The 11,123-nt window shown below is 39.7% G+C and overlaps 1 protein-coding gene across 10 annotated transcripts; it reads left to right on the top strand.

The window, feature by feature from the left end:
* Positions 1-198: 198 nt before the first annotated feature.
* LOC119030382 lies at positions 199-8,292 on the top strand. 10 transcript variants are annotated; one of them, XR_005078249.1, is made up of 8 exons: positions 202-766; positions 3,437-3,643; positions 4,199-4,454; positions 5,438-5,507; positions 5,858-5,878; positions 7,261-7,438; positions 7,681-7,844; positions 7,981-8,292. XR_005078249.1 is itself a non-coding variant. In XM_037117911.1 (5 exons), exons 1-4 carry the CDS (start codon positions 5,236-5,238, stop codon positions 7,820-7,822), a joined length of 438 nt encoding a protein of 145 aa, XP_036973806.1. In that variant the 5' UTR covers positions 4,461-5,235; the 3' UTR covers positions 7,823-7,844; positions 7,981-8,292. The 10 variants fall into 10 exon arrangements, 2 of the variants coding, with proteins under 2 accessions (XP_036973805.1, XP_036973806.1); XR_005078248.1 differs by lacking the exon at positions 5,858-5,878 and having other exon boundaries at positions 203-574; positions 689-766; XR_005078247.1 differs by lacking the exon at positions 5,858-5,878 and having other exon boundaries at positions 204-766.
* Positions 8,293-11,123: the final 2,831 nt, after the last annotated feature.

Consider the following 11,123-nt stretch of genomic DNA (forward strand, 5'->3'; position numbering starts at 1 on the left):
GGACTTTACAGGACGATATTCACAAGCTGGAATACTTTTATGAGAAACCATTTTGATGCTTTTGATCAGTGGATTCTTACGGACAACTGGAATATAAATAATTGAGGATCGGACACATATTACGGCTTTATGGCCGCGTCAAAGGTAGGGAGTCGCCGTGTGTTTCTTGTATCTCACGTTTACCATGCTGTTGAATATCAATGATTTATGGTTTAGTGCTCATGATTTCTGCAAAATCAACTGGATGAATGAATTGCTGAGATTCTACCCTTTCTAACGACGTATAGTATGTCCGTAATGATGAAAGTTGAAGCGAGATACGTCACTGCGCAGTGTAGAAAATAGTCGCTTATCTGAAATCGCCCGCCGGCGGGCGGGTGGGTGCATATAATGAGTCAGAATCACGTGACTGTAAACGACCTATGAGGATCAAGACAGTTCAACGGTCGTGCTTATGCCAATGGGCCAGTTACGTCATCGCAAATACGGAAAATCGGCGCGAACACGGAACTTGGCACTTTGGGGAAAAAAAGGAAAAGTCTGCTGTCCATCCTCAGCAACACTCAGATTTTCGGTAAGTGGCACAAGTTGCTCAGCTATCTGACACAAACTTGAGTTATTTTTGCGTTTATGTACTTTTGCGTCGTGTGTGTTGATTTTTTTCACTTTTCGTTTCATCGCCGTCGAGGATTTCGGCGGATTTTGATGACAACGACAGAGGACGAGGGAGGACTTCGCCACAGCACACTGTGCCGCCGTTTTACAGGTATCAGGCAAGTAACCTGTTAGCCTACCACCCAAAATGAAGTATGTATGCAAGCACTGTAATTTCGCCACAGCTTCGATTCCTACATTCATACGCCATTTGAGTATTCACAGAAATCAAGCTAATTTTAGATTTCCATGTGGGGTAGCAGAATGCTTTGCCACTTTTGTAACACGTGGCGCCGTTCAAAGCCACATGTACCGCTTTCACAAGAGAACAGCTAAACCAGGACTTGAAAGGGAAATTGCTGGAGTTGATTTGGCTTGCACTGTTGAAGGTTGTTGCTTTGTGTCAGCAAATTTTTCAACTTTATGTGAACATCTTAATTGGCATATTAAAGATGGCAAAAAAGTGTCATGTCCCTATACTAACTGTTCAAAGTATTTTCATGTCCGTTCATCCTTTGCTTCACACTTGAACCGGAAGCACAAAAATGTCTTTAGTTCTTCATGTAAGAGCCAAACTTCTACCAGTGATACTATCACAAGTGCCTGCATGAATACGTCATCGGACTGTGAACTAGGTCACACTTTTGAGACAATCCTTGATGATGATAACACAAATGATGAAGTGAACATAGATGATTTTATGAACAATCTGGCCATGTTTTATCTCCGACTGCAAGCTGAAATGCTGTTACCAGCCAGTACAATTCAGATGTTAATTGAGGAGATACAAGAGGTGCACAACACTGGTGTGGCTCATCTTATGTCGAGGATGCATAAAGAGTTAACAAAGCTGAATGTGCCTGAAAGTGACATTAAGAGGCTTCTTGATGATCTCTCAAAAGATAACCTTCTGAAAATGTACAACGAAGGAGTGTTTCGAACTGACCAAACCCGTAAAACCTTCTTTAAGAGCAGATTTAACTATGTTGAGCCAGCTAAGACTTACTTGGGCATTAATGCTAAAGGCAAAGAGGGGTTTTATCAGTATGTGCCCATCAAGGATACACTCAAATCACAGCAGTATGCCCAAGCTAAAGCTGACACAGAAAAAACTCCTGATGTTCTGGAAGACGTGGGAGATGGTAGGAACATGAAAGAGAATATACTTTTACAAGATTCACCATCTTCATTGTCTCTTATCTTGTATCAGGATTCATTTGAAGTTGTTAACCCACTGGGCTCAGGCAGAAAAAAACACAAAATATTGGCTATGTACATGACACTTGGGGAGATTGCACCACACAACAGGTCTTCCATTGATCCAATGCAACTTGTTATGTTGTGCAGAGAGGAGGATTTCCAATTTTTTGGACAAGAAAAAGTGTTCTCCACTTTAGTTAGTGACTTAAAACAAATGGAGGAAAATGGAATTGAATATGGTGATGGGGAGAAGGTAAAAGGCACTGTGATTGCCATTACTGGAGATAATCTGGGGTCACACTGTATTGGTGGATTTACTGAAAACTTTAGTAAAAGCAGACATTTTTGCCAGTACTGTGTCATAGACAGAGAATCTTTTCAAACAGATCCCACCAAATCTGGTCCTAAAAGAACTATAGAGAGTTACAAAAACAGTGTAGCACGGGTAGCCTCAAAGCAGGAAATGAGCAGTGGAATAAAGTTTGACTCGATTTTCAATCAGTTGAAATATTATCATGTTTGCCAGCCAGGACTCCCACCATGTCTGGGTCATGATCTGTTTGAAGGGATTGTGTCAGTTGATCTTGCAATATACATTAAACACTTAGTGACAGTGGGCAAACACTTCACTTATGGTCAACTGAATCGGACTATTTCACAGTTCACATACCTAGGCAGTGATGCAAATAACAAGCCATGTGAGGTCAAAACTGATGGTGAAAAGCTGGGAGGGCATGCTGCTCAAAACTGGTGCCTCTTACGTCTCCTCCCTATTCTGGTTGGAGACAGAATAAAAAATCCACTTGATGACGATGTGTGGCAGTTGTGTTTAAAGCTCAGAGAAATTGTGGATTTGATATGTGCGCCAAAGATCCATACCAACCAAGTTGCATATCTGAAGATTCTTATTGAGGAATACATCCAGCTAAGAGCAGCCACATTCCCAGAAAAGACACTAAAAGCCAAGCACCACTATCTTATCCACTACCCAGAACTCATTCTTCGGTTTGGTCCCCTCATTAGGTTGTGGACATTGCGCTTCGAAAGCAAGCACTCATATTTTAAGCAATGTGCAAGGAAACTGCATAACTTTAAGAACCTTTGCAGTACCTTAGCAGAAAGACACCAGTTGCTACAAGCATATTTACATGCTGGTAGCTTATTTCCACCAACTCTGCAAATGGGCCAACCAAGTAAATTTGATGACCAACTGTACCAGACTGGCATTCAGAGAGCTGTCAGTCTTAAGGGTCTCCACCCAGAACACACTATTGAAACACCCTCTGTCACTTTGAAAGGCACTCTGTACAAAAGAGGCATGACTGTCGTAGTGGACCAAAATGACACAGCCTATCTATTTGGGAAAATACTGTTAATACTGATAAACGAGTCAAATGTGCATTATGTTGTCCAGCATTATGAGTCTGTGCCTGTTGTGGACCTTGGAGTGTATTGCTTACAAAGCAACTCAGAAGCACAGTATCAGTGTTTGACTGTAGAGAAGCTTGCAGATTATTACCCTCTTTCTGTATATAATAGGTTTGGTCTTAATCTCGTTGCTCTGCATCATTCTGTGTTTCAGAAGAACAAATAATGGACTCCATTAAGAGGGCAATACAGACCGCGCTACCACAGCTAGATGAAGCAAAACTTGAAACTTTGGTCAATGAGTTGGTGACCAAAGTAGGTGTTGAAGGTCCAGAGGATCTGCAGTTCATTCAAGAAGATGACCTCAAACATCTGCTCACACCCATTCAGTGCAGAAAGATTCTTCATTCCTTGAAAGCAGGTGAGGTTACAGTTGCTTTAACACATTAGTTGAGCTGCAACAATTAAATCAATAACTAAATTAATCAGCAATCATTCAATCATTCGTTTTGTAAAGAAAAACAAGTCCAAATTCTCTGATTTTTATTAGATTCAAGATTCAAGATATTCAAGATTAACTTTATTGTCTAACAGAGTGAGAAATTCTTTTGGGCCAAACTCCCATGCTGCAGCCACAGACATAAAAAACACCTCATACAATGCGTTACTTTACACCGAATGGTGCCAGAGCGCAACCACATGGTGCCAGACGAGAGGTCTTTCATTGCAGATTTATGACTTCATAATGTCAGAGCATATTAAACTGTTTTCCTGCAGTTTTGTTTGTTTTTTGCTCATTAATTCGTGACTTAAATGTCACAGAATGCAAGTGTTTTGCAGAAAATGATTGACAGATTAATCAATAATCAAAATAAGTACTTGCAGTCCTATATCTTAATGAGATTATATGAATATTTTGTGGTATCAAAGTGGTCCCAACCTTTTGTGTGCTTTTACTTATATGTGTGTAATGCAGGTCCTGTTGATACCCAGCCGAGCTCTTCATTGCCTGAGCCACTGCCAGTTGCCTCTTCCAGCACATGCCCCATATCACCCATCAGTCCCAATTCTGCATGGGTGGACAATTTTGAGGTGCCATGGAACAAAATGAGGCCAAGTCTTAGAAGAGCAGTTGATGCTGGTGAGAAGCCAGCTCCGGAGGACCGCCGACACCGCCCCCAAAAGTGTATTGCAGGCTGGCGAGCTTCCAATGGCATCTTGTCCTTGGTCAGGTAAATGCAGGTTTGCGTCTGGCAATCCTGTCTTCCTAGGAGTTTGTAGTTTGTTTGTAAATAGTTTTGACACAATGGGTTTAAGGCCGGGTGTATTGTTTAAGGGCACCTTTATGTTATTGGTGATAGAGCACTTTTTCATTGATAGACCTCACCTCACATTATAACCCACACGGTGCAATTTTCCATTTTAAATATATACACTTCTGTTGAATTCCTGTATTCAACATAACACTTTGCCTCAATGAAATTATGGTAATTAATGTATATAACTTAACTTAACTAGTTTTTTTGTATAGCGCCCTTCTCAGCACTAGTGCACAGAGCGCTTTACAGGATATATTAGTAAAAAGTAAAGTCAAGAGAAAATAACAATCAAAGCAAAATTAAAGTAAATGTATATAACAGTTAGGAACTGCATAAAAAAAAAAAAAGAGTAGTGCTGCACCTAAAGAAATGGAGAAGAATGTGTTAATTAGTCAGGAGAAAAAACAAGGTTAATTAAACGGGGACCACCGCACCTAATAGAATGGGAAAGAACAAGTTAGGAGTCAAGTAACATATCGGTCTAGAGCACAAAAGCTTTCCTGAACAGGTGAGTCTTAAGCTGTCTCCTGAAGCTCTCAACAGACGAGGCCTCTCTCATGTCCTGAGGGAGAGAGTTCCACAGACGGGGAGCCACAACCTCAAATGCCCGCCCACCCTTAGTGCTTAACCGCACTGGCGGTACTGCCAGGAGCCCCTGGTCAGAGGATCTAAGGGAGCAGCTGGGGATGTAGTCATGGAGGAGGTCCCGAATGTAGCTGGGTGCCAGTCCGTTGAGGGCCTTGTAGGTGATCAATAAAAAAATATATGTACCACATAAAGGCATTTTGGTGGATTTTTTCATCTACCAGTCCACTTGGCTGGTGAGTCAAAAAGCTAATTTGGAACCCTGCGTCTAGTTCATTTAAAGTAATTCTTATCTTCACTGGCATTCATAGGTGACTACCACTCCTGCAGACGCAGAGGCCCACCTGTCTCTCCCCATAACACCGAGGATCATCATGCTTGGTAAGTTTCATATTCAGTGTTAACAAATCCTTTGAATATAGAGGGCACAAGCAAAGAAAGTTTAGGCTGGAAATACTCGTGAATGCAGTTCGTGTTGAGTCATTGATTGCCTCTGCACAGGTCAGAATTTCTAGCTTGTAATGCAAGGACAGCACAGTCACTTTAAAAACTGAACGCATGCACATAATTAACACACAGTGAAAATAAAAAGTTAAAAAAATAAAGGTAAATGGAGTACAAAAACTCTGGCTTATGCATTTTACTGTGAGGCTAAATTCAGATGCTCATGTGTAAATAGTTTTCTAGTAAACAACACAAAGAAACTTTTCATCAACCCAAATCAATTTCAGGTTAAAAAGACAACGTCTGCGGTAAGACCCACACCCACTTTTTTGTTTTGTTTTTGGAATTTCGCTTTGGGGATGAATAACGTTCTGTCTGTCTGTCTGTCTGTCTGTCTGTCTGTCTTCTTGCCTGACTACTTACCTACTTCTGGGTTAAGCCCCATTCCAAGTACTGATATAGAAAATTTAGTTGATTGAACAGTAGGGCTGAACGATTTTCAGAAAAAATTGAATTGCGATTTTTCTGGCAGATATTGCGATTTCGATATTTCTTACACAATTTTTTTTCCAAATCAAGTTTCAGTGCAAAACATTTGCACTGAAAAAATAAATAAATAAATAAATAAATAAAAATGTAAGATGAAAACAAAACTCACATTGATGGCAAATGCAGACCTACTTTATTTACAGCAAACAGTAAACGTTTCCCATCTTCAACATAAAATAATAGGTAATCAATGGCTCAAAATATTCCACTTCTGTAAAAAAATATAGTGTTATAAGTCTTGTTGTTTGTTTAGCGGCCCAGGCTTTTGTTTTGTGCACACGTCGTGCAAACTGGCTTGGTGAACTCTCAAGTGCCGGTACATATTTGTTGTATTTCCAGTAGAGGCGGCCACTCACGCCTGCTTCACACAGGACACGCCGCACGCGGAAGCGCCGCGCACTGAGTTTGAGATCGGCGCCCGTGTTAACCTATGTGACGGTTCACACAGAACGCGCGGAGGACCGGCAGCCGTGCCAGAACGCGAGCCGTGCCGCACGATGGCCGCTCCGGTTCCCGATGAGCGCGGAGGCAGAGCGGCAGAGATTCAGTAATGTTACCATGTTAAAAGCGTTTGTGGCTCCGTCGAAGCCATTTCCAAACACTGGCAGGCAGAAGTGGAGTCACGTGACTACGCGCAGTGTGCGCTTCTGATTGGTGATTGGAGCCCATGTGACCTGCCCACCCGCGGCAAGTTGCTTCTGTTTGGTGATTCGAGGATATGTAACTTGTCCCGGCGCACTTCTGATTGGTCAGTTTAGCAGCAATTTCAGGAATACGGCATGTAAAAGGAGCGCTGCAGAAAACCGAGGCTTTTGATGATCCCAAAATCGTTGTGTCTGAGATCGCGATTTTCGATCTAAAACGATAGATCGTTCAGCCCTATTGAACAGATAATGCTGTATTTGCTCATCCCTAGTAGCCACCTCTGCTGTCGTTATTGCTAGTTTAGATTGCTTGCTATGCATGTCACTTTTTATCTTTCTCCAACCCAGTTACTGTATCGGCTCCATTTATCCGTTTTACGCGCTGCTTGGAAGATTTGTGTGCTCCCTCTGTTTTTACTGTCATTCATGGGGAGCTAATCATTTCTAGAATGTATTGCTATGATGTATAATTTTTGTAATGTCTGACTCTTCCTAAGGAGAGACAATCCTGAGTGCCCAAAAATGGATGCTGTCAATTGAGGGGAGGGTTGTAATCCCAACTGCTGCTCACCTCACTGACTTTACCACTGCCTTGGCTGCTCTCTTCGCCTGCTACTATGTCTTCAACCTCGAGTATCAGGTGGAAGCCAACACCACATTGGAGTTTGTTCAGAGGTATTATTATCTTGAATAGATGATTGTAAAGATTGAAACGTAAAAGCAAATTTGAAAAGCTGCTCAAAATCACGTTCCTTCTTGAAAATGTTATTGATCTTGAGTATGTAAATAGTGTAGGTTGAAGCCTCCTTAAAACTTGAACGCAGAACTTGAACGCAGGGCTTGTGTGATTTGCTAACCAGTTACTCGTTAACATGTACATATTGTCATACCCCTTACTCCTACACTCATTTTCATAGGTTTTTAGTCAGAATTAATCCGGACTCCACGAAATGCACAGCCAAGGAGCAAATAAGCCGGAGGACTGGGAGAGTGGTGAAGCGGAAGAATGCATATATGAACCCCAATGTAATCTCCTTCATCAGGGAGTTCAGAGTTTGATTGGCTTACTGACTAGATGCAGGTGAGGTTCTGATATTTAGCCTTTTTTTAAACACAACACCAACATCTTAGACCCTCATCACATATGTGAGGAATTACATTAATAAAAGTTATTGTAATGAATATATTTGTTAATGTGTATTCTTCTTTAATTTCAGGGCTTCAACTGGGAGCCTTGAGGCCTTGGACCATTTGTGGCTGGTAGGGGAATGAGAGGTCTTCCCTTCTTTGTTCTTTCCCCACCATGTTTTTGTATTTTCTATTTGAAATGTTGTATTTTACTAATTTTATAGTGCCCTGTTGTATTGTTCATGCAAATATTCACTATTTTAGATTATATTACCCTTGTGTTTTAAAAAAATATATATAATTGTGAAGCAAGTTGTTTCATTTGCCATACAGCACTTATCAGTGTCACAGTTCTATTCCTTTTCACCAAATGTTAAATAAATAATGGTGTTAACAATTTCCTTGTTTTCTGCAATTAATTGAATTGTTTTAGAAAATGGATGATCCTATTAATGATGGCTAATATTCAATCAGTGATACAGTATTTAAATTGTACAATGAGAAACTGAATTTTCAGTGATTAAATGTTACCTACTGTTAATGGTACTCTATTGCCTTAAACATTACCATTAAAAAAAAAAGAAAATAGCAGTGCCTAACTGTTTTTATTTATACGGTAAATAAACCAGCACTGTAAATGCAATTAAAATCACAATATTAAATTGATATTTATTCTATAGTTAAAGGACAAATACTGTATAAAATAACTGAATTCACAGTATTTCACTGATATTTATTCTACAGTTAAACAAACAATACTGAAAAAAAAAACTGAATTCACAGTATTTCATTGATATTTATTCTACAGTTAAACAAACAATACTGTAAAAAAAACTGAATTCACAGTATTTCATTGATATTTATTCTACAGTTAAACAAACAATACTGTAAAAAAAAAAACTGAATTCACAGTATTTCATTGGTTTTGACTTTACAGTATATCCATCAGTACTGTGAATGGAAGTACTGTACCTCTACTGTAAAAAATATTTACAGTAACTTTCTGGCTAATTGTTGCCAGTAAGTTACTGTAAATTTGAAGGGAAATTTCTTACAGTGTACTTATCATAAGGACGATCAAGACTGTGGATTCAAAGGGCTTAGGCATACGACATGAAGACGAAATACTTTGGCACGGAGACAGGGGAAGACAAAGACTTTATACACATGAGGGAGGGGAGCACAGGTGGAAACAATCAGGAATCAGGGATGACGTCAGACCAGGGACACAAGAGGAAGGGCAAGGGACCTGAAACGAGAGGAGAATTAATTTCAAAATAAAACAGGAAGTTCACAAGACAGACCCCAAGACAAGACAACCTCACCGCGCTGTGACAGTCACAGTGGATTTTGGTTTTGCCTAGATTCACTTTCATGTATTTTCTATTCACTTATAAATTGTTCATTGGTTAGAGTTTGACAAAAAACAAAATTTAAAAATATATTCAATTCATTTAAATAATCAACCAATCCCACAAATTATAGAAAATGCCCTACAATACATTAAGGCCCAAATTCATTAGCTGGGCTTTGTCTCAAGACATATTTCTATTCTTATTTTTATTTCTTTTTTGTTGTTATTTTTTTTTTTTTGCACTTTTTGTGGACCTTTACAAAATCACTCTTAGTACATGAATTTGACAGTGGTATTCATACCATATTGCCATAAGGTCCTTTAAGGTTCATTCTGCTTGATCAAAGTGCCCCCATGGTGTGGGATCTTAACTTAATGTTCAGTTCCATTAAATTCTTTTCAGGTCACTTGAGTTATGTTCATATCATTTAACGTCATCAAGTTGAGGTTAATCTGAAGCATACATTTTTTAATCCTATTCGGGCAATAAAATATGCACTGGCAAACTTTTCAATCACGTTTTCACAATGTATTATAATATATAAATTAGTTTCAATAACTGAACAACTATCCACTTTTAATGTATGATTTATTATCAAATTATATGTGTAGTAATTATTGTGCAATAAAGTTGTAATAGAGTAGAATTGAATAGAATTAATTTATTAATACCAGACTGGGAAATTATTTTGTCACAGCAGCTGTGTTAATGCTGTCATGAATAGATTTGAATTTTTTTTGTAAATGTTTTTGAAATATGTTTTGATTTCTATTTGTGTATCTCATTAGGCTTGTTTGTATATTATACTGTGGATTCTTCTACTGCTTTATTACTGCTGATACTTCACTTAAATCTTGAAATGCTGTAATCACTGTGTGAATTACAAACTGACACAAAAATCCCTTATCATGGTAAAATAATAATTTCATTAAAGACTATTAAAATGTATTTGTAATTAAGTCTCTTGTCTGCTCATGTTTTAGTAGAATATTGAGATAAATACTTTGGTCCACAATGTTTTCCACAACTAAAACTGTTACCTCTGCTACTGCTGCTGCTAGTACTTTTCTGCCCTTTCAGCTTTTGTCTGGTATAATTTTGAGCAATGGCGCGAAGGAGCGCATACCCACGTAAGCGGGGAGTGGAAATTCTCGCCGCTCAGCTCAGCTCTCTCAACTCTCGCACATGCTCTAGCCGGCAGTGACAGACCGGTAGTCTGGAATCTGGGCGGATGACAGAGCACGCGTGGACACTTCGAGTAAGTCGACCAGAGAGAGTTCGACATGATTGTCAGAGCCATACAGCTTTAAGTTCAGGTCTGGGATGTGCCGTGATCGTTACTATAGATGTCTAGTGACTTGCACTACGTAGATCTATCATCTCACAACCACGCAATATATTTTCAACTACCATCAGTCTCTGCCGGTATATTGACATTACTCACCTCTCCTTGAAACCCGCTCCTCGTTTATCACAGTCCATGCGTGAAGAAACAGGAACAGCCAGGAAGTCATTCCCGGCAAACATCCTTTCGCTCACGGTGCAAACATTTTCATCATCTTTGTTAACTTGACACAGTTTAACCACAGAATAAAAAATGTGAATTCACCCACAACCATCTCTTACATCGTCTTATTCACAAACACTTCATAAACCGTAATTACAAAAACAACAACACAATACCCAAGGGTCTTTGCGCCGCAGTCCACAGGGGGCGTTACAATATTTTAAAAGAAAGCTTGATGGCTTAGGTCTCACATTAACGTCGTCTGAGTCTACTGGCATCTTGATGAGGGAATCACCTTCATCTGGAGCGTGACGTCACTCCCGGAGTCGGGGGATTCCCTAGCAATTAAAGCTGAACTGGGGACGCGCGC

The sequence above is a fragment of the Acanthopagrus latus genome, chromosome 12 (assembly GCF_904848185.1).
Source record: "Acanthopagrus latus isolate v.2019 chromosome 12, fAcaLat1.1, whole genome shotgun sequence".
Taxonomy (NCBI): domain Eukaryota; kingdom Metazoa; phylum Chordata; class Actinopteri; order Spariformes; family Sparidae; genus Acanthopagrus; species Acanthopagrus latus.

Excerpts from the sequence above, each read along its gene's own strand:
- LOC119030382 (XM_037117910.1), top strand. The coding sequence starts at position 631 with ATGTACTTTTGCGTCGTGTGTGTTGATTTTTTTCACTTTTCGTTTCAT. Across the intron at positions 767-3,436 it reads ACTGTGCCGCCGTTTTACAG|AAGAACAAATAATGGACTCC; the intron begins GTATCAGGCAAG and ends TCTGTGTTTCAG. Across the intron at positions 3,644-4,198 it reads TCTTCATTCCTTGAAAGCAG|GTCCTGTTGATACCCAGCCG; the intron begins GTGAGGTTACAG and ends TGTGTAATGCAG.